Below are 22,662 nucleotides of genomic sequence, written 5' to 3' on the forward strand. Positions count from 1 at the left end.
ACCGCTGGGATCTGTTTAGCATTAAAAGTAATCGATGTATCTGATTGTTGATCAAATTGATTGATTGAGAAGTTTATTGACATCTTAAATAATCGAATCCGTGTAATGCTTTAAAAAAACAAAAACATTCAGTAATAAAAATATATATAACTTGTAATAAATGTAAATACTAAATGCGTCACATCCGGTTTGTGCTTCCGGCTTCCGTTCTTCCCGCAGCTAAGCTAAATAAGCTAAACTTCAGCTGTTTTGTCAGCATGAAGACGCCGGTTTGACACCACAACAAGCCGCTTGTGAGCCAACCTTCATGGGTCGCAACCCCCACAGACAGTCGGCCTAAACACTTTGGACTTCATGATATAACCCGTAACCCATCGAACACTCCAGAATGTAAGAGTCTTACCTTTTATTGCGGGGTTTGTAAAGTTAGCTAACGCATGTTAGCACTTTATCCAAAGTTAGTTCGGAATAAGATGTTTTTTTCACCCTCTCAACATGAGTACTAGAGTCGATTTAAAGTCGAAGACGAACACGATGCGTTAACTATTTTGGCTTAAATGTAAAATGTTCGATTAAATGCCACCGATTGGGCAACCGTAAATGTAACTTGAATGTCGTAAAATTTCACAATGACAAGATTCGTCAAAAATGTTCAAACATTGGTTGTTGTTTTTACGACAACATTAACTTATTAAAGTGCAAACCCAGCTAGGCTATTGTTGTTATTTCAAACTATAAAACTGCTTGTAATATAATGTACAAGACTGAGTAGCTAGGCCTCTTTTGTATGTGCAGTTTTCCGGATTATTTTTTTATTGGATGTCCGTATTTTCCGGACTATAAGGCGCACTTAAAATCCTTTTTTTCACCTCAAAACACGACAGTGCGCTTTATAACCCGGAGTGCCTAATGTACGGAATAATTCTGGTTTTGCTTACCAACCTCGAAGCTATTTTATTTCAAACTTTTAATAATATAATGTACAAGACTGAGTAGCTAGGCCTCTTTTGTATGTGCATATAATATACCCTATTTTCCGGACTATAAGGCGTACTTAAAATCATTTTTTTCCCTCAAAACTCGACAGTGCGCCTTATAACCCGGAGCGCCTAATGTACGAAATAATTCTGGTTTTGCTTACCGACTTCGAAGCTATTTTATTTCAAACTATAACACTGCTTGTAATATAATGTACAAGACTGAGTAGCTAGGCCTCTCTTGTATGTGTATATAATATACCCTATTTTCTGGACTATAAGGCGCACTTAAATTCCTTTTTCCCCCCCCTCAAAACTCGACAGTGCGCCTAATGTACGGAAGAATTCTGGTTTTGCTTACCGACCTCGAAGCTATTTTATTTCAAACTATAAAACTGCTTGTGATATAATGTACAAGACCGAGTAGCTAGGCCTCTTTTGTATGTGCGTATAATATACTTTATTTTCCGGACTATAAGGCGCACTTAAAATCCTTTTTTTCCCTCAAAACTCGACAGTGCGCCTTATAACTCGTCTAATGTACGGAATAATTCTGGTTTTGCTTACCAACCTTGAAGCTATTTTATTTGTTCCAGCAGATCTTTCAACAATGGATGACCCCAACAGACCCCAGCGGAAGATGTCCACAGCAGGGGACAGCTTGTACAAAGTCCTGGGCCTGCAGAAGGGAGCAACACCCGAAGAGATAAAAAAGGCATACAGGTGGGTCATAGTGGATCCAACATAATAGTGTGAGAGTCCAGTCCATAGTGGATCTAACATAATAGTGTGAGAGTCCAGTCCATAGTGGATCTAACATAATAGTGTGAGAGTCCAGTCCATAGTGGATCTAACATAATAGTGTGAGAGTCCAGTCCATAGTGGATCTAGCATAATAGTGTGAGAGTCCAGTCTTTAGTGGATCTAACATAATAGGGTGAGAGTCCAGTCCATAGTGGATCTAACATAATAGTGAGAGAGTCCAGTCCATAGTGGATCTAACATAATAGTGAGAGAGTCCAGTCCAAAGTAGATCTAACATAATAGTGAGAGTCCAGTCCATAGTGGATCTAACATAATAGTGTGAGAGTCCAGTCCATAGTGGATCTAACATAATAGTGTGAGAGTCCAGTCCATAGTGGATCTAACATAATAGTGAGAGTCCAGTCCATAGTGGATCTAACATAATAGTGAGAGTCCAGTCCATAGTGGATCTAACATAATAGTGGGAGAGTCCAGTCCATAGTGGATCTAACATAATAGTGGGAGAGTCCAGTCCATAGTGGATCTAACATAATAGTGTGAGAGTCCAGTCCATAGTGGATCTAACATAATAGTGTGAGAGTCCAGTCCATAGTGGATCTAACATAATAGTGTGAGAGTCCAGTCCATAGTGGATCTAACATAATAGTGTGAGAGTCCAGTCCATAGTGGATCTAACATAATAGTGTGAGAGTCCAGTCCGTAGTGGATCTAACATAATAGTGGGAGAGTCCAGTCCATAGTGGATCTAACATAATAGTGGGAGAGTCCAGTCCATAGTGGATCTAACATAATAGTGTGAGAGTCCAGTCCATAGTGGATCTAACATAATATTGAGAGTCCAGTCCATAGTGGATCTAACATAATAGTGGGAGAGTCCAGTCCACAGTGGATCTAACATAATAGTGTGAGAGTCCAGTCCATAGTGGATCTAACATAATAGTGTGAGAGTCCAGTCCATAGTGGATCTAACATAATAGTGTGAGAGTCCAGTCCATAAAAATGCCTTTTTTTGCAATGTGTTGCTGCCATTAAATTCTAAGTTCATGATTATTTGCCCAAAAAAAAGAAGTTTCTCAGTGTGAACATGAAATATCTTGTCTTTGCAGTCTATTCAATTGAATATAAGTTGAATAGGATTTGCAAATCATTGTATTCTCTTTTTAGCGACCATTTACACAAGGTGACAACTTCACTGCTTTTGGGGTTTGTACATGAAGGTGTTGTATCGCATTATTGAACTCTCGTTTGACTCCAGGAAGCTGGCATTGAGGCACCACCCCGACAAGAACCCCGACAACCCGGAGGCGGCGGAAATGTTCAAAGAGATCAACAACGCCAACTCCATCCTCAGCGATGAGAACAAGCGCGTCATCTACGACGAGTACGGCTCCATGGGCCTCTACGTGGCCGAGCAGTTTGGGGACGAGAGCGTCAAGTACTACTTCCTCATGTCCAAGTGCTGGTTCAAGGTGAGCTGCATGCTGGGAAGTGGGAAGTTTAAAACACCCGGAGGTAGGGATGATGTTTGATAAGAAATTATCGAGTTCGAGCCCATTATCGAATCCTCTTATCGAACCGATTCCTTATCGAGTCCAGATAGGTTGTTGTATATGGAAAAAAACACAATATTTGGTTTAACAAAAGCTCACTTTTATTTTATAAGAAAAAATAAAAAAATAAAAATATTGACTGTTACCCAACCTAAAATAAAAATATTGACTGTTGTTACTCAAAGTATATTAAGTGGGATTTTTCATGAAAACAAATATATACAGTAACACAAAAACAACCTGTCTCTGTGATCACTATAGGTGTATAAATAATAATATAATGTTAAATAAAATCAGTCCCTTGGGCACAAAACTGAAAATAATACAGCTCTCCAAAAAGTGCACTTCTGCTGCTATTGGAACATACTAACTACACACACAGGCAGACTGCTAACAAACAATCCAAGACGTCTAATAAAGTTCCAAAGCAGATTAATCCATTTAGGTTCTTTATTGTTGTTGATCTTGCTTTGTCTTTTCCTATCTTTACTTTTGTCTTGCACTGTACTGTTATTTTTTATTTTTTTAAACTGAAATACACACAATGACAAATGTATAAGCTATGTGATTCAATTAACATACTGAAAAGTAATACACAATATGTAAATATTGGCGTCACACAAATATACAGTACTATCATCAAACAAATACTTCTGAGTGTTGAAACTATTTCCATGGTGGAAATACACGACTGGCAGCCATTTTAAGTCCTCAAAACATCCATTGAAACAGTGCACAAAAATCGTTTTTCAATAAACATCTTAGTATCAAACTTAACCACTTTCCACCTTAATATTGAGTTACACAAACAAGTTAAACAGTTTACTTACAGACTTATCTTTTCCAAGGCTTATAAGAGCTAACACAACTTGTCTACTTCTCAATTGTCTCATGAACTGAACTGACGTCGCCAACCAGGAAGTGCCCAAACTAATGACGCGTAGTATTTTCATATCGCCACAAGGTGTCAGTAAGAGTCTACAATCAAATGGGCATAACATTGCCGTCCCACAGGGCATTTCCTGTGTGAAGGGATTTGTTCCCAGGGATTCGAATAAAGAACCAACTCTTTTTCTTTACTATAGTGGCCTCAATAACGGGAACCGGTTCTCAAAAAGGGATTCGAGTCCATGGAATCGGTTCTTTTCTTATCGAACAACCGGGAGAACCGGTTTCGAACCTCTCCTCGTTCTTTTTCAGGCCCTTCTGGTGTGTTGCGGGATCTTCACCTGCTGCTGCTGCTTCTGCTGCTGCTGCTTCTGCTGCGGGAAGTGCAAGCCCTCCGAGGAAGCCGAGGACACTTTCTACGTCAACCCCGAGGACCTGGAAGCGGAAATCAAAGAGCAGGAGGAGGGTAAGCCACTGTGCTTTTTTTCCCACCACACACCATGTGTAAAAAAAATTATTTAAAAAATGTCTGACTTTTCTAAAAGGCTATAAAAGTCTATCCAGGATGGCCAGCTAGCGGTGGATGGTGGAGGGTGTGTCAGTCCATCGCCAATCAGGCATTCAAAAATAGACCTAAATATTAGCGGTCATCAATTTTCACCAAGACGTCACTTTCAAACTTGATTGATAATTCACGGCACCCGAGGGTCTTGTGAGAATGATCATTATTAAGAAAAAATGACCGACAGGAAGGCGAGAAACACTTTATTTCAACCGTACCTCCCCGTCAAAAGCCTAAAGACTGACTGCACAGTTCCTGTCTTCACAATCATCATCATCGTTCATCCTAATTTCTTTTTATTCCTTTCATGAAAAAATTAAGAAAAAAAATTAAGAAAAAATTACCGACAGGAAGGCGAGAAACACTTTTTATTTCAACCGTACCTCCCCGTCAAAAGCCTAAAGACTGACCGCACAGTTCCTGTCTTCACAATCATCATTCATCATCATTTCTTTATATTCCTTTCATGAAAAAATAAAGAAAAATTATTAAGAAAAAATGACCGACAGGAAGGCGGAAACACTTTTTATTTCAACCGTACCTCCCCGTCAAAAGCCTAAAGACTGACTGCACAGTTCCTGTCTTCACAATCATCATCATCATTTCTTTTTATTCCTTTCATGAAAAAATAAATAAAAATTATTAAGAAAAAATGACCGACAGGAAGGCGGAAACACTTTTTATTTCAACCGTACCTCCCCGTCAAAAGCCTAAAGACTGACTGCACAGTTCCTGTCTTCACAATCATCATCATCATTTCTTTTTATTCCTTTCATGAAAAAATAAATAAAAATTATTAAGAAAAAATGACCGACAGGAAGGCGAGAAACACTTTTTATTTCAACCGTACCTCCCCGTCAAAAGCCTAAAGACTGACCGCACAGTTCCTGTCTTCACAATCATTTCTTTTTATTCCTTTCCTAAAAATGCATATATACAAGCCACATACAGTTTCCCCTTCATTGTTTTTTGTTTCTTATACATTTCCATGATCAGAAAGGAGCAGATGGAAGAATAATATTCGTATATTTATCTGCCCCCTTTTTTAAACACAAATGATTTCAGATGACTTTATCACCGTTTGTCAGGTTCAAACACCGATGCCATCTATTAAACAGACAAGAAGCAAGGAATTAAACAGAGACAGGATTCAATTTAGCTCAAATGAGGAGAAACGTCTGGGCTGTACTCTTTGCACAGTCTTCCACCACGCTCTGACAAGAGAATTCTACACCTCCTCTTTTATTTGGACTTTCCCTGATTACACGGCAACAGCCGTTTCTAAAGGGAGAGGGGGTCGTAAACAGCCGTCGCCCTCGGTCACAAAACAGTTCAAAGAAAAGATGCCCGGAGCTTGCGTCGGGTCCTGCTTCCTCCCCGCTTTGTAGATCTCGTGTCAAGACAAGATCTTCCTGTGGATCGCAATAGATCAAAGAAACCGACACCTCCATGTCGCTTCCCATCCCACACAGTGGAGTTTTACAAGCCTTTTGCTTGGTAGGATCAAAGACAGCTTTTGGCAACTCATGGCAACACAAAGTTTTGTGGTAACTTAGATACAATTATTCTGACACTCTTCCCTCCACCAACACCCGAACTCCAACATACTTTTTAAGTAGTGTACACAATTTTGGAAATAAGAGCTAAAAGGTGCTGTCCATGCATGTGGCCACTAAGCCTTTAGAGGTAAAGCAAGTTATACATAACCAAATGCATATGCATTTCGATTAATCATGATTAATCACAGGTTATTACCCGCATGCATAATGTAGATTAATTTAAAAAAAAATTGGCCCTCAATGAAAATGAGTTTGACACCCCTGCTTGTATTATCATTAAACACCTTTAACTTGTTAACAAAAACCTCTCTTTCATAAATAAATCAATATAAATGATATATATGAATGAGGTAGATCCCCTCCACTGGCCTGCAGAAAAAGTGTGCACACATGACACATGCCTTCTCTATCTGACCGACCACATCAAACATGAGGTGGACGCGGGCAAATACTGCGGCATGGTCATGCTGGACCTTCAGAAGGCCTTTGACACCGTTAACCACGCTATACTGTTGGATAAGCTCAGAGCAATCGGATTTAACAAAACCTCTTGGAGCTGGATGCAGTCTTACTTGGAGGGGAGGGAGCAGGTGGTAGAGGTGAACGGCACCGTGTCCCCCCCCCTCTCGGTGAACTGTGGAGTCCCCCAAGGCAGTATATTGGGACCTTTACTGTTCCTAATATACATAAACGACATGTCATCGGCATGTGACTGTGAATTGTTTTTGTTTGCGGATGACTCTGCCCTGCTGGTATCCGGCAAGGACAAGTCACAGGTGGAGAAAATCCTCAGTGCTGAGCTCTGTAGAATTTGCACCTGGCTCGCTAGCAACAAGCTATCCATCCACTTGGGTAAAACAGAATCCATCCTGTTTGGGTCCCACATCAAACTTAAGAGAGTCAATCACTTCACCATAAAAGTAGGTGACAGTGTCATCACCAGGAAAGATGAGGTCACCTACCTAGGTTCCATTCTAGAGGCTAACCTTTCCTGTGATAAAATGGCAACCAAGGTAATCAAAAAGGTTAACCAACGAACGAGATTTCTCTACAGAATTTCCTCTCTGGTCAACAAAAGCACCTTGAGGATTCTGGCGGGAACTCTCGTTCAACCCTTTTTCGATTACGCATGCACCTCCTGGTACCCTAGCACCTCCAAAACCCTCAAATCTAAACTCCAAACATCTCAGAACAAGCTAGTCAGGTTACTTCTAGACCTCCACCCCAGATCCCACCTCACTCCTACCCACTTCTCTAAAGTGAGCTGGCTCAAGGTGGAGGACAGAGTTAAACAACTTGCACTGAGCCTAGTCTATAAAATCCGCTACACCTCCCTGATACCGAAGTACATGTCAAACTACTTCCTTAACGTAAATGACCGCCATAACCACAACACCAGGGGGTGCTCCACTAACCACGTTAAACCCAGATTCCGAACTAACAAAGGTCTTAACTCATTCTCTTTCTATGCCACATCAATGTGGAATGCGCTCCCAACAGCTATAAAAGAAAGGGCATCTCTATCCTCCTTCAAAACCGCTATAAAAGTTCACCTCCAGGCAGCTACAACCCTAAACTAACACCCTCCCCGGATTGCTAATAATCAAATGTAAACAATCAAATGCAGATTCTTTTTCTTATGCCTTCTGATCTCTCTCTCTCTCTCTCTCTCTCTCTCTCTCTCTCTCTATGTCCACTACTTGATGTCCATACCCCCCCCCCCCCCACCCCACCCCCCCCTCCACACTCCTGATTGTAAATAATGTAAATAATTCAATGTGATTATCTTGTGTGATGACTGTATTATGATGATAGTATATATGATAGTATATATCTGTATCATGAATCAATTTAAGTGGACCCCGACTTAAAGGGAAACTTCGGTTTTTTTCAACCTGGGCCCTGTTTTCATAATTTTTTCTGTATATGTGAGTGCTGGATAAAACATTTTTTGAGGTCGCGCCAGTATTGAGCAGGGCAGGCAGTCTCCAGCCCAGCTAACGCTCGTACACAGGGCAACTGGCTCTCGTCAAAATTCGGCCTATAAACATGCATTTTTTTCACACTGACAGGCTCAGATAGTTACAATGAGTGTCCGACAACATACTAGAAAGGAGAAATTAACGTATGTCTCTACCTTTAGCTGGAGATCGCTGTTTGTTGTGAGCTGTGTCCAAATCTCACCACGCTACAAATCTCGTTCCGAAATCTCGCGATAACTCGCGACAAAACACCGGTGGAAAAACAGTTACCTGACTGAGGTGAAGAGAGATGACTGAAGTGATTTTCTGTTGGATTACCGAAGACTGTTATTTTAGTTTTATAGAAAAGTTTGTTTGTTTGTCTGTCATGGCTGAATTTTTGCCTGATGTGGACGATTTGATTTGTCGCGAGTTATCGCGAGATTTCGGAACGAGATTTGTAGCGTGGTGAGATTTGGACACAGCTCACAACAAACAGCGATCTCCAGCTAAAGGTAGAGACATACGTTAATTTCTCCTTTCTAGTATGTTGTCGGACACTCATTGTAACTATCTGAGCCTGTCAGTGTGAAAAAAATGCATGTTTATAGGCCGAATTTTGACGAGAGCCAGTTGCCCTGTGTACGAGCGTTAGCTGGGCTGGAGGCTGCCTGCCCTGCTCAATACTGGCGCGACCTCAAAAAATGTTTTATCCAGCACTCACATATACAGAAAAAATTATGAAAACAGGGCCCAGGTTGAAAAAAACCGAAGTTTCCCTTTAAACAAGTTGAAAAACTTATTCGGGTGTTACCATTTAGTGGTCAATTGTACGGAATATGTACTTCACTGTGCAACCTACTAATAAAAGTCTCAATCAATCAATCAATCAAAACCCGTGAAGTAGACAAACCACACAAATCCTCACCCGCCATATTTGTTTGCCAACATTTGACTCCTTTTGGAAGTCCAACATTGTTAATGCTAAAGTAACTTTGATTTCCCAGTCGTCCTAAATGCATCATGTGTCCTTTAACGTGGGTATGATGGAAGATTGAGGCAGTGTGAGCACGTTTATGAACACACCATTTTATATGAATGCATGCCCACAATGCATTGGGGTGCATATGAAGTGAGCGTTTTTGTTCAAAGGAAGGGAGCTTTGATCAAATTGTGTTGCCTTGTGTTTCCCAGCACGAGACGCTGTAATCGTTATTCAGCCAAGCTCCGCTGCCAATGCCGACGGCTCGGGCGAAGTTGGTGACGCCGCGTCAGGTAAAGTTGTTGTCATGTGTGTCCAAGCAAAAACCCAACAAAAATAACCTAAACTTCTTAAAGGCCTACTGAAATTATTTTTTAAAATTTAAACGGGGATAGCAGATCCATTCTATGTGTCATACTTGATCATTCCGCGATATTGCCATATTTTTGCTGAAAGGATTTAGTAGAGAAAATCGACGATAAAGTTCGCAACTTTTGCTCGCTGATACAAAAAAGCCTTGCCTGTAGCGGAAGTAGCGTGACGTCACAGGAGCTAGTATTCCTCACAATTCCCCGTTGTTTACAATGGAGCGAGAGAGATTCGGACCGAGAAAGTGACGATTACCCCATTAATTTGAGCGAGGATGAAAGATTCGTAGATGAGGAACGTTACAGTGAAGGACTTGAGAGGCAGCGATGGACGTATCTTTGACCGTAACTTAGGTACAAGCTGGCTCATTGGATTCCACACTCTCCTTTTTCTATTGTGGATCACGGATTTGTATGTTAAACCACCTGGGATACTATATCCTCTTGAAAATGAGAGTCGAGAACGCAAAATGGACATTGAGTGCCTTTTATCTCCACGACAATACATCGGCAAAATGCTTTAGCTACGAGCTAACGTGATAGCGTCGTGCTTTAACTGCATATAGAAACAAAAAAATAAAGGATAGAAGGAAGGATAGATAGAAAATCAACAATACTATTAAACCGTGGACATGTAAATACACGGTTAATGCTTTCCAGGCTGGCGAAGGTTAACAATGCTGTGCTAACGACGCCATTGAAGCTAACTTAGCAACGGGACCTCACGGAGCTATGCTAAAAATATTAGCTCTCCACCTACGCCAGCCAGCCCTCATCTACTCATCAACACCCGTGCTCACCTGCGTTCCAGCGATCGGCAGAAGGACGAAGGACTTCACCCGATGCGTTTGGCGGCCCGGAGACGTAGGAAGTCAAGGTGAGGTCGGCGGCTAGCGCGGCTAGCGCTCCCAACAAAGTCCTCCTGGTTGTGTTGCTGTAGTCCGCTGCTAATACACCGATCCCACCTACAACTGTCTTCTTTGCAGCCTTCATTGTTCATTAAACAAATTGCAAAAGATGTCCAGAATACTGTGGAATTATGAAATGAAAACAGAGCTTTTTGTATAGGATTCTACGGGGTACCATAACTTCCGTTACTCTGCCTTCGTCACGCGCATACGTCATCATACCGCGACGTTTCAGCCGGATATTTCCCGGGAAGTTTTAAAAGTCACTTTATAAGTTAACCCGGCCGTATTGGCATGTGTTGCAATGTTAAGATTTCATCATTGATATATAAACTATCAGACTGCGTGGTCGCTAGTAGTAGGTTTCAGTAGGCCTTTAAAGCGCCGTCAAAGCGCCGTTGGTGTGAACCTAGCATTAGGTACAAGCTGGCTCATTGGATTCCACACTCTCTCCTTTTTCTATTGGGGGTCACGGATTTGTATTTTAAACCACCTGGGATACTATATCCTCTTGAAAATGAGAGTCGAGAACGCGAAATGGACATTCACAGTGACTTTTATCTCCACGACAATACATCGGCGAAGCACTTTAGCTACGGAGCTAACGTGATAGCATCAGGCTTAACTGCAGATAGAAACAAAATAAATTAAAGCTGCAAGCAGCGTTGGTCGGGTCCGCCTTTTGGCAGGTGCTAGTCCTAGGTGTCCCAATACTTTTGTCCAGTGGTAGTCCTGAGTGAGACCTACATAGAGGTTTTTGTTTCGTGTCTCTACGATATTCGTACTGGGAGTTAGATACTTTTGTGTAGTGTACCTACCTTCTCTGCATTCTGTGCTCACGCTGGTGCTTTCTGCTTTTAAGCAGGCATCTTAAAATCACAGCGGCGAAGCACGGTAGCACGTATCAAAACGCCGTACAGAACTTTTAATCAGAAGGGTTCAATCTCTCTCCTGTAGCAGTTTGAACCCGAAACGACAAACGTGCTCGGAGGAGATGTTTGATGTTTGGTGACCGGTTTTAACAAAAATTTTGTTTTGAAGGAGGGATCGCAAACTTCCTGTTGATTTTTGCTGAAGGATGTCAATCTATGAAATGTAGATCTAGGCGAGACCTACATAGAGGTATTTGTTTCATGTCTCTAAGACGTTCCTACCGGAAGTTACAAGCAGTTTTGTCTGAGTTTTCCTCTGAGGAGCAGTTTTTTCTCTGTTTTATTCAAAAATTGCGCTAGAGCGCAATTTTGAGTTTTGGGGTTCGGTTTTTTTTTTTAGATTGCAATTTCTACCAGTCCTGATGTGTGTAAGAAGTTTGGTGAGTTTTGAAGTATTTTAAGGGGGTCAAATTAGAGGTCAAAGAGGCAGAAATTAGTTTTTTTAGTACAATTTTGTCTTGAAGGGGAAATTGCCAACTTCCTGTTGGTTTTTGCCCGAGGATGTAAAAAATTATAAAATGTAGGTCTAGGTCTGACCTACATAGAGGTTTTTGTTTCATGTCTCTACGACCTTCCTAGTGGGAGTTACAGGCAGTTTGTTTTTGTTTTTTCCTAGGGGGCGCTAGAGTGCAATTTTGATTTTTTGGGGTTTGGTTTTTTTTATTAACTTGCAATTTTCGCAGGTCCTGATGTGTGTGTCAAATTTATGTGAGTTTTGAAGCATGTTAAGTGGGTCAAATTAGCGTTTTTTTGTGGCGGCGGAAGAATAAAGAATAATAATAAAACCTTACAAATTCAACAGGTTCCTTTGTAACCAGTACAGGGCGGACCCTAATAATAAAACCTTACAATAACAATTGGTTCCTTTGGGTACAGGGCGGACCCTAATAAACCCCTGACTGGAAGGATAGACAGAAGATCAACAATACTATTAAACCGTGGACATGTAACTACACGGTTAATGCTTTCCAGCCTAATGCTGTTGCTAACGACGCCATTGAAGCTAACTTAGCAACGGGACCTCACAGAGCTAATTAGATGACCATAGTAACTAATTATTAGGGGTGTAACGGTACACAAAAAGTTCGGTTCGGTACGTACCTCGGTTTAGAGGTCATGGTTCGGTTCATTTTCGGTACAGTAAGAAAACAACAAAATGTAAATTTTTTGGTTATTTATTTACCAAATTTGCAAAATCTTCCACCAAAAATATTTTTCGTAGTGTAATATTTGATGTGAAGTAATGGGAACCTTGGATAGGTCAATAATTCATAATAACATTGATTTTGATTCAATATTATGTTTTGAGCAATGACAGTTTGAAAGAAAGAAAAAAACAGCTTTGTTTTATTAGTCAACATTGCAACTTTTTCTAAATTACATTTCACCTTTTAAGCTTTTTTATTTCACTTTTGTTATGTTTTTGTTTATTTGAATAGTATTTTTACAATGTGCTGTGTGTCTTTAAAACATGAGCTGTGGGCCGCAAATGGCCTCCGGGGCACACTTTTGACACCCCTGCTGTAGATAATAACAAATTAAATGTGATAAATCTATGGATAAAAAGCAGATGCGCGTTTATCATAACTCTCTCTCTCTCTCTGTCTCTGCCCCTCCCTCACCAATGCTGCTGTTTGTTTTGTTTTTAACCCCTTCTTAACCCTGAGCGTACATTGAAAATACACACAACCCTAACTCAAAATGCCGGACATTTGAGGCATTTAAGAAACTCCGCCCTGACAGCTCCGCAAAAGAGGACATGTCCGGTGAAAAGAGGTATGTATGGTCAGTCTATCCTAGCCCGTTAGCTGCTAGCATGCCGTGTGTTGTGCCTCGGTGTGCGTTGTTTACACAACGTGCGTTACGCTACTTAATGTGTCCGTGTGGAAACTTGTTCGGTACACCTCCGAACCGAACCGGAACACCCGTACCGAAACGGTTCGATACAAATACACGTACCGTTACACCCCTACTAATTAGATGACTATAGTAACTAGTATATCATACATATTCCAAGCATAGTTGAAGACTTACGGTCATTATAAAACATGAGTGCACATCATAATGGCAGCTACACTTTCCTTCTTAAAGATCTAAAAAAAAAAATGATTTGGGAATGTGCGTCGGGCCAGATTGAAAAGCTTAACGGCCTTACTTTTCCCAGGTGTGCAGTAAAAAAAAAAAGGCTTTGTTTGAAAATCCACATTTGTGCCACCCTTCGCAGGCGAGGACACGCCCATCGTCATTCAGCCCTACGCCAGCAACGGAGACATCCACCTGTCAGTGGAGTGAACCCTGCCGGTCCTGGACTGGACTTGGAGTATGCATTGATGCAAAAACATCCCAGAGGTTTTTTTTGTTTGTTTTTGTTTACATCAGCAGTTTATTTTTGTTTTTAGGTGCCACACTTTTTGTCTTTTCTTCCTAGCCTCCAGTTATTTATGTTTTTTCTCAAATGCATCTGGAATGTAGTCACATGACCAAAGCCTCGTCTCCTCGTGCACTTTAAACATGCTAACCGTGTCAAAGTGCCAAATGACGCCACAGTGGCTGGATATACAGTGTTCCCTCGCCACTTTACGGACGTTTTTAACTTGTAAATAGCTGTTTTTTTATGTATTTGTATTATAACTTCTATCTCATATAATCAGCAATAGATACTACAAGGAGACGCCACACCCGTATTTGATCAGCGTGCCTACGTTAGCAGGGTATTACGTTGTTGTCGACGGCACGGAAACAGTTGCAGAAGAAACTGTGTTATCAACTGTGTATTGATAGTTTAGGATTTTATGTTGACAATAAAGTGAACCGCAATAATAAGCAAGTTATGATTTATTTTCAGTTTGTACGGCATTGTATTACACTATCTAAAAAGGCCGATACATCGCTAGGCATGTCTATCTAGTTATATCTATGTCACCAGTAGAGTTCGGAATCTTTAGGCACCTCAAGATTTGATCCTACTCGGATTGTCGGGGCGATTTTTCAATTCAGAATTGATTCTTGATTCAACACGATTCTCGCAATGTATTATTTAGTGTAGTCGGGCTGAAAACTGTTTTATATTGGGCAATATCGATAATTAATCATTCGTTATGACCTATCGAAAATCAGGAGCAATGGTAAAATGGATCAGGGGGAAACATTTTAATTTCAAATGTTACCTTCCAATGATTATAATCCCCTCAGCTATCTAAGCGGGGAAAGGAAATGTCAACACAAACGATGCAAAGAAAATTGTAAACGCTTAAAATGAGAAATGCTTGCTAAAAACAGTGCAAAGTGTGAAAATATAAACATAGAGAAACCTGAGAAGAAGTCATTTTCTGTGGTTTTGGTGCCAGCTGTGCTCTAAAGGGTGAGCGCGGCGAAGGGGGCGTGGCATCATTTACAGACCACATTGATTTGACCAGGGTCCCTTTTTGAAACAAAACAAAAACTGCCATACTATGGAGGTGACTTTTCCTCTTCTGTAGACAATTTCTTCATTTTTACACATGCAAAAATAATATGGCGCAACCAAACCTGATAGTTGATACTGTTACCTGATTGGCTGTCATCGTGTCACTCCCACTGATCAGTGATCACTCCCTGCGTTGCTCGGTTACCAGAGAGTGAATACCTTTTGTACGCGCAACCAACCTTGCTCTCGCAAGTTCTGCTTTCTTCCGACAAAAAAATTAATAAATATCGAACCTTTTATCAAAGGCATTTTTTAATTGATTTTATGTGCATATTGCAACGTACATGTTATCATTTTATCAGCAAGCACAATGGTATGGTAATTATAATAAAACCTTTTGTTTGCTGACGTATGACATGCATGGATAAATACATCCTTTTAAAAATGGATTCTTTCAAAATAAATGAACTAAAACGAAACGTTTTTTTTTGTAAATAATGACTCAATTTAGAAACGTAATAAATAAGAATCGCAAATTCAGATGTGATCTCAGGGCGTTCAATCGTTCACAACTGGACTGCTTGGTTTCCTAGTAGTCTTCTTCAGTCCGTGCCCATAGACTTAGATCGGTCAGCAGGCCTGGCCCTAACCAATCTGGCGCCCTAGGCAAGATTTTAGGTGGCGCCCCCCCCCCCCCCACATCGGCAGTGAAGTGTATATACTCACAAGAAACTGAATAGCTTTGTCTTTTACCTTTTTTTTTACTTAAAGAAAGCAAATATAACATAACATTCTCATATAATATGTTAGATTATCTTTCACCAAATCCCAGCAGTGCTCAAATTAAAAAAACAGCATTCCCTCTCATGTGATATTGCTTAATTAACATTAATGATGTGCACTTTAACAACTAGGCTTACAACTATACCTAATATATAAAGGGGTGGAAAAGTGACTATTACCTGCAGGGCAAACATTAGCTAACCAGAAGGCAATAACAATGTCAACAAAAAACACCTGCTTAAAAGATCTAATACAAATGTCCCTGAGGAATGTAAGGTGGGAGTACTGTACTTACCTAACGTTACATTATTATTTTCCATAACAATTTAGCCCCCTCCACAATATTAACCCGACGTTAAAACAGAACTAGCTATTTATTGATTAGCCATTGCCGAATCATGTAACATTAGCTTAATGCTAAAAAGCCAGGTTACTATCACATTCTGTAACAGACAAATAATTTCATGTAGGCTAACGTTACCTACCTGCTACCTCTGTCTTTTTCTCGTTTCTCCTCTTCTTTTCTCTTTTTTCTTCCCTGGGCACCTGACAGTTTTGGCCGTTTTGACATCTTGTGTTGATTTTTTTATGTGGTAAGAGTCATGATACGGGAAGGGAGGGGGCGCACCGTGCGGGGGGGAGGGGGGGGGGGACGTAATGTTGTAACAAATAATATTTTTATTAAATAGGCTTTACTTTGCATTTTAATTAACGTGGGATTATTTTTTGTATTCAGAAATAATAGTACCAACTTTTTTTTTTTTTTTCTCCAACATTTGTGGCACTGGCGTGGCGCCCCCTGATGGACGGCGCCCTTACCATTTGCCTAAACGGCCTATGCCACGGGCCGGCCCTGTCTGTCAGATCTAGTCCAACGGTTGGTGCCAAAACCCCAAATATTTATACTGGGCAAAGATGGTTTCGCCTGATCGTAGTGACAAAAAACAACTGTTTTAACTGTCAAAGCCCAACGACAGTCGTCGAAGTGTAATTTCCCCCCCCGTTAGCATTGAGGTATGGTCTGGCTGTGGATCGACTACTACTGTCAGGTTCAAAACCCAGGATGACAATTATTAAACAGACAAGAAGAAGCAAGGAATCAAACAGAGACAGAATTCAATTTAGCTCACTGAGGAGAAACGTCTGGGCTGTACTCCTTGTACAGTCCACCACACTTTCCCTGATTACATAGCAACGGATGAAACGTCTTCCAAGACCAACCAAACAGTCCGTTTGCGATCGATTGAACGACCTGGATGAATGAGAAACTTCATAGGTATAAATTCGGATGTGAATCGATTTTTTTCTGAGTGACCGCCCGACTATTTGCTAGTGAATCACAGACTGCATCAAGCCTTCTGGTTGTATTATCGCAGCTGCGTGTTCGTGAGAACATTTGTATTTGTTTGAATCCCCTTCCATGTCGTCCAAGCCTTCTGTGCCTTCTAAGGCTTCTGGCTCCAAATCAAAGCTGCTTACCAATCGGACCTCCGCAGTCGAGCTACTTGAACCAATATAAGGGCGACGGCAAACATCTCACTCGGAGGAAGCCAATAGCGGGCGACGATGCCAATGATATTTCGGCATTAGTCGTGAGTACTCCTGTCAAATGTTGTGTTGAAGAGTGTTTGAGTGTGTGTGCAAGTATACAGACTTCAAATGCGTACAGTGGTCACACGAATCCTAAAAAAATAGCATCTCAGCTTTGGGGATATTGACGGGGGTCCGGAATGTAACTCCCGCGACAATCGAGGGAACACTGTAAACCTGAATGTTTAAAGTTTGTTTTTTTATATGATAACTGGAACTGCTGATTGGGGCCAGACGTCTGCAGATGGACTGAACACGGAGGTTCCGATGCCATTTATTCCTTACATAATTACCACTGCCGTCATCAAGTGACTGTAAACCGCAAACATTCGCTGCTTTTTATTTTATTGTATTGTTTTAACTTTGTTTTCCTTTGTTTGGTCCGAACTGTGGCGCCCTCAGACCATAATCCATGTTTTTGTGCCACTTTTATTCTACTCGAGAAAAAGCCTTAAATTACGACGGTGGTCAAAAGTGTACATACACGTGTAAAGAACATCATGTCATGGGTGTCTTGAGTTTACAATCATTTCTACAACTCTTATTTTTTTGTGATTGGAGCACATACTTGTTGGTCACAAAAAACTTTCATGAAGTGAAATTGAGCAAATCTGCTATACTATTAGTGTGGGGGCAATACTGTCCACACCTGTCTCCATCTAAACACGGCAGTGCGCTCTTAAACGCACGCTGGCAAGCGAGGGAAACTTGACGTTAAAAAAGCGCTTGGCCCCGTTTACTCCGAGAGGAAAGCTCCAGAGCAAAGTCTGTGTAGTTAGTCCGCCAAACGACGCTGGTGCGCATGTGTCTGACTTCGTGTTGCCTAAAATGCATTAATAATGACGGTTTTTCGATAATTAAAAAATTAGACGGTATTACTAATCGTCAGGAATTTTATCGCAAATTATCATTATACCGTTTATTGTTACAGCATTATTCACATGTGAATAACATAAATACAGTATTATTATACAGCATTATTCACATGTGAATAACATAAATACAGTCTATTATACAGCATTATTCACATGTGAATAACATAAATACAGTATTATTATACAGCATTATTCACATGTGAATAACAAATACAGTCTATTAGACAGTATTATTCACATGTGAATAACATAAATACAGTCTATTATACAGCATTATTCACATTTGAATAACATAAATACAGTCTATTAGACATCATTATTCACATGTGAATAATATAAATACAGTCCATTATACAGCATTATTCACATGTGAATAACATAAATACAGTCTATTATACAGCATTATTGACATGTGAATAACATAAGTACAGTCTATTATACAGCATTATTCACATGTGAATAACATAAATACAGTCTATTATACAGCATTATTCACATGTGACTAACATAAGTACAGTCTTATACAGCATTATTCACATGTGAATAACATAAATACAGTATTATTATACAGCATTATTCACATGTGAATAACATAAATACAGTATTATTATACATCATTATTCACATGTGAATAACATAAATACAGTCTATTATACAGCATTATTCACATGTGAATAACATAAATACAGTCTATTATACAGCATTATTCACACGTGAATAACATAAATACAGTCTATTATACAGCATTATTCACATGTGAATAACATAAATACAGTCTATTATACAGCATTATTCACACGTGAATAACATAAATAGTCTATTATACAGCATTATTCACATGTGAATAACATAAATACAGTCTATTATACAGCATTATTCACATGTGAATAACATAAATACAGTCTATTAGACAGCATTATTCACATGTGAATAACATAAATACAGTATTATACAGTACAATAATATAAATACAATATACATTTAAGTAGAGTCAAAAAGGAACATATGTGCTTCTGTACCGAGGTTATTATCATGAATATATGATGTTCAACAACAAGCCTTACAACGTTTGAGTAAATAGATATGATCAAAATACCGTAGTAGACCCATAATAAATTCATAAAAGAAGCAAACTTCATGAATGTTTTTTGTGAGCAATAAGTATGTGCTCCAATCACTACATCACAACAAAATAAGAAATGATTGTAAAGTCAGGACAGCCATGACATGATGTTCTTTACAAGTGTATGTACACTTATGACCACCACTGTATATAATCTGAGCTTTTTTGTCCCTTTGCTGTTGGTGTGTGTGTGTGTGTATCGTTGCCAAACTGTGTTGACATGACTTTTGTAAATGAGCGTGCTGTACATGCCAACTTGAACGTATTTCTATTTTTGGATGCATCTTCATCCCGACATTCCCGTGTACAGCTCCTGGAGAAATGTTTTGTCATTTGAGGGGAGGTTTTTCTTCTGATGTAATAAACTCAGGTGCCACTGATCCCAGTGCTTCTCGTCATTGGCCGGCCCCGTGCTCCGCCTCCCCACAGATAGCGTGGTGTCGGAGCAGGTGGCGGGCGGCTGGCTGACGTTCACTTTGCAGCAGTCAAATGGAGTCGGTGGAATCGGAGAAACAACTCCTGATGGAGCGTCTGCCCCGGTAAGATTGCCCACCTTTTGCCCGCTATTCTTTGTGACCATGTGTTCTTTCAGCTCTCAGGACCAGCGTGAGTCGGACTCTGACACGTCTCCTTCGGACGACACGTGGGAGCCGGCGTGGACCTGCGGCGGCGAGCCGGACGTGGCGGCGGCGAACGAGAGCGACGCGAGACGTACGGCCGGGAGGAAGCTGCTTGTTGCCTTGGCGATCAGCCTCATCTTCATGATCGGCGAAGTGGTCGGTGAGTTCTAACACACAAGGAATTTGACTTGGTAGACTTTTGCTCCATGTAAACTATGAACTGAAAACATAAACCATTTTTTTGTATTTTTTTTTTAACTCTTGATTCCACAATTATACATTTTAATGATTTTCTCCGAGTTTTTTTTTCACTCTTGACTCCAAAATTATACATTTTAATTTTATTCTCCAGGTTGTTTTAATTAAATTCTCGACTCTACAATATTTAATTTTAATGATTTTCTGCAGGTTTTTATTTATTTATTTTTAATTCTCGACTCTTTCTTTTCTTTCTTTCTTTTAGTTTATTTGGAATATGAACACATTTACATCATAATACATCACACAATTTCATATCATTTCATTTACATCATGCCCGAAAAGGAGTAGGAAGAAGCAAAGCTTATTTAATCCTACCCCTTTCCCACTTCAAAGCATTTACAATTATATAAAATCATTTACTGACCTTTTTATATAATAAAATAACATCTATGAATTAGTATATACAACAGTTTGTAATATGTAATTAATTAATTCAGTCATTATTAACATACTGAGATGAAGAATATTTTCAATAAGGGTGGAAGTTTTTCTCATAATTCTTCTTCTTTGTACTTTGTAAGCACTATTAATTTAAACAACCTCTTAAACTGGATCATGTCAGTACAATTTTTAACTTCTTTACTTAATCCATTCCATCATTTAATTCCACATACTGTTATGCTAAAAGTTTTAAGTGTTGTACATGCATATAAATGTTTTAAATTATGTTTTCCTCTAAGGTTATATTTCTCCTCTTTAGTTGAGAAGAAATGTTGTACATTCTTTGCTAGCAGGTTATAGATTGCTTTGTACATCATTTTAGCTGTTTGCAATTTTACCAAATCACCAAACTTTAATATTTTTGACTTAATAAATAAAGTGTTTGTATGTTCTCTATATCCAACATTATGTATTATTCTAACTGATCTTTTTTGTAACATGGTTAACGAATGTAGCGCACATTTGTAGTTATTTCCCCATATTTCTGCACAATAACTCAGATATGGTAACACTAGTGAGCAGTAGAGAATATGAAGTGATTTTTGGCCCAGGACGTGTTTTGTTTTATTCATTATTGAAATGTTTTTTGCTACCTTATGTTGTATGTTTTGTATATGAGATTTCCAGTTCATTTTATCATCTATTAATACTCCCAAAAATCTGGTTTCTTTTACCCTTTCGATGTCTACTCCGTCTATTTGTATTTGCGTATGATGCTCTTTCCTACTATTACCAAATAGCATTATTTTTAGGAAGTAGAAAGAGTCACACGTTGTTTTGCAGACTCGAATTATTTTGTGATTTATTTTATTTTATACGCTAGGCTAAGCCACAGTGCCTCAAATGTTATCTTTTTTTTGTAAACTGAATTTATTAGGAAAAACATGAAAAAAAAGAAATATTTTCTGACTGAACTCTAAAATTATAAATTTTAATTTTATTCTTTAGGTTGTTTTTTTAAATTCTCGACTCTACAATATTGAATTTTAATGATTTTCTGCAGGTTTTTATTTATTTATTTTTAACTCTCGACTCTAAAATCATAAATTTTAATTTTATTCTCCAGGTTGTTTTTTTTAAATTCTCGACTCTACAATATTGAATTTTAATGATTTTCTGCCAGTTTTTATTTATTTCATTTTAACTCTCGACTCTAAAATTATGAATTGTAATCATTTTCTCCGGGGTTTTTATTGTTGGTTGGTCTGTTTTCCACTCTTGACTCCACAATGATGAGTTTTAATGATTTTCTCCAGGTTTGTTTTTTTAATTCTGGACTCTACAGTTACCGTATTTCTTTGAATTAGCGCCGGGGTGGTAATTAATTTAAAACCTCTTCTCACTCCGGCGCTTACCAAAGGCATGCGGTAAATTTAGGCTTGACCGTTTGGCCGTTGGGCCTGCTTTAGGCCTTCCCTACTGCTGTGAGTCATCCTGGGAGGGTATTTTTGACCGTTTTCAGATTTTTGCTCTCCCCGGGACTTGTGGAATATTTTTTACCATTTTCGGCATTTTTCACATTTTGGGCTGCTTTTGCCTTTTTCTTCCCGGGTCACCTGTGCGGTGGGTCATCCCGGGGGTATTTTTGACTTTTTCCCCATGTTGGCTCTCTCTGGGCCTTGTGGCAGTCACACTCCCCTGGGAGGGAATTTGAACCTTTTTCGGCTTTTTTCTCACATTTTGGGCCTGTTGACCTTCGGGCCTCCTTTAGGCTTTCCCTACTGCTGTGAGTCATCCTGGGAGGGTATTTTTGACCATTTTCACATTTTGTGCTCCCCCTGGGACTTGTGGAATTAATTCCCGGGAGGGATTTTTTTTTACCATTTTTGGCATTTTTCACATTTTGGGCTGTTTTTGCCTTTTTCTTCCCGGATCACCTGTGCGTCATCCCGAGGGTATTTTTGACCTTTTCCCCATGCTAGCTCTCCCTGGGCCTTGGGGAAGTCACTCCACCGGGAGGGAATTTTAACCTTTTTCTGCTTTTTTCCCCACATTTTGGGCTTGTTGACATTTGGGCCTGCTTTAGGCCTTCCCTACTGCTGTGAGTCATCCCGGCAGGGTATTTTTGACCGTTTTCACATTTTTGCTTTCCCTGGGACTTGTGGAATTAA

The 22,662-nt window shown here is 39.7% G+C and overlaps 2 protein-coding genes across 4 annotated transcripts in view; both read left to right on the forward strand.

Annotated features, from left to right (window-relative positions):
- Positions 1–212: 212 nt before the first annotated feature.
- LOC133645874 (dnaJ homolog subfamily C member 5-like) lies at positions 213–16,237 on the forward strand. 3 transcript variants are annotated; one of them, XM_062040793.1, is made up of 6 exons: positions 213–390; positions 1,574–1,700; positions 2,998–3,211; positions 4,493–4,646; positions 9,457–9,537; positions 13,677–16,237. In XM_062040793.1, exons 2-6 carry the CDS (start codon positions 1,588–1,590, stop codon positions 13,742–13,744), a joined length of 630 nt encoding a protein of 209 aa, XP_061896777.1. In that variant the 5' UTR covers positions 213–390; positions 1,574–1,587; the 3' UTR covers positions 13,745–16,237. The 3 variants fall into 3 exon arrangements, with proteins under 3 accessions (XP_061896777.1, XP_061896776.1, XP_061896778.1); XM_062040792.1 differs by having other exon boundaries at positions 1,577–1,700; XM_062040794.1 differs by lacking the exon at positions 9,457–9,537 and having other exon boundaries at positions 1,577–1,700.
- A 64-nt stretch (positions 16,238–16,301) lies between these two features.
- LOC133645875 (proton-coupled zinc antiporter SLC30A2-like) overlaps positions 16,302–22,662 on the forward strand; it is an 11,068-nt gene continuing 4,707 nt past the window's right edge. The window contains exons 1-2 of the mRNA XM_062040795.1: positions 16,302–19,768; positions 19,822–20,009. Coding sequence (XP_061896779.1) covers positions 19,719–19,768; positions 19,822–20,009 — 238 coding nt within the window. The 5' untranslated portion in view covers positions 16,302–19,718. The remainder of the gene's footprint in view (positions 19,769–19,821; positions 20,010–22,662) is intronic.

The sequence above is a fragment of the Entelurus aequoreus genome, linkage group LG03, assembly GCF_033978785.1.
Source record: "Entelurus aequoreus isolate RoL-2023_Sb linkage group LG03, RoL_Eaeq_v1.1, whole genome shotgun sequence".
NCBI lineage: Eukaryota > Metazoa > Chordata > Actinopteri > Syngnathiformes > Syngnathidae > Entelurus > Entelurus aequoreus.

Coding starts and splice junctions, on each gene's coding strand:
- LOC133645874 (XM_062040793.1), top strand. CDS start 1,588: ATGGATGACCCCAACAGACCCCAGCGGAAGATGTCCACAGCAGGGGAC. Junction 1,701..2,997: donor GAGATAAAAAAGGCATACAG/GTGGGTCATAGT, acceptor GTTTGACTCCAG/GAAGCTGGCATTGAGGCACC. Junction 4,647..9,456: donor AATCAAAGAGCAGGAGGAGG/GTAAGCCACTGT, acceptor TGTGTTTCCCAG/CACGAGACGCTGTAATCGTT.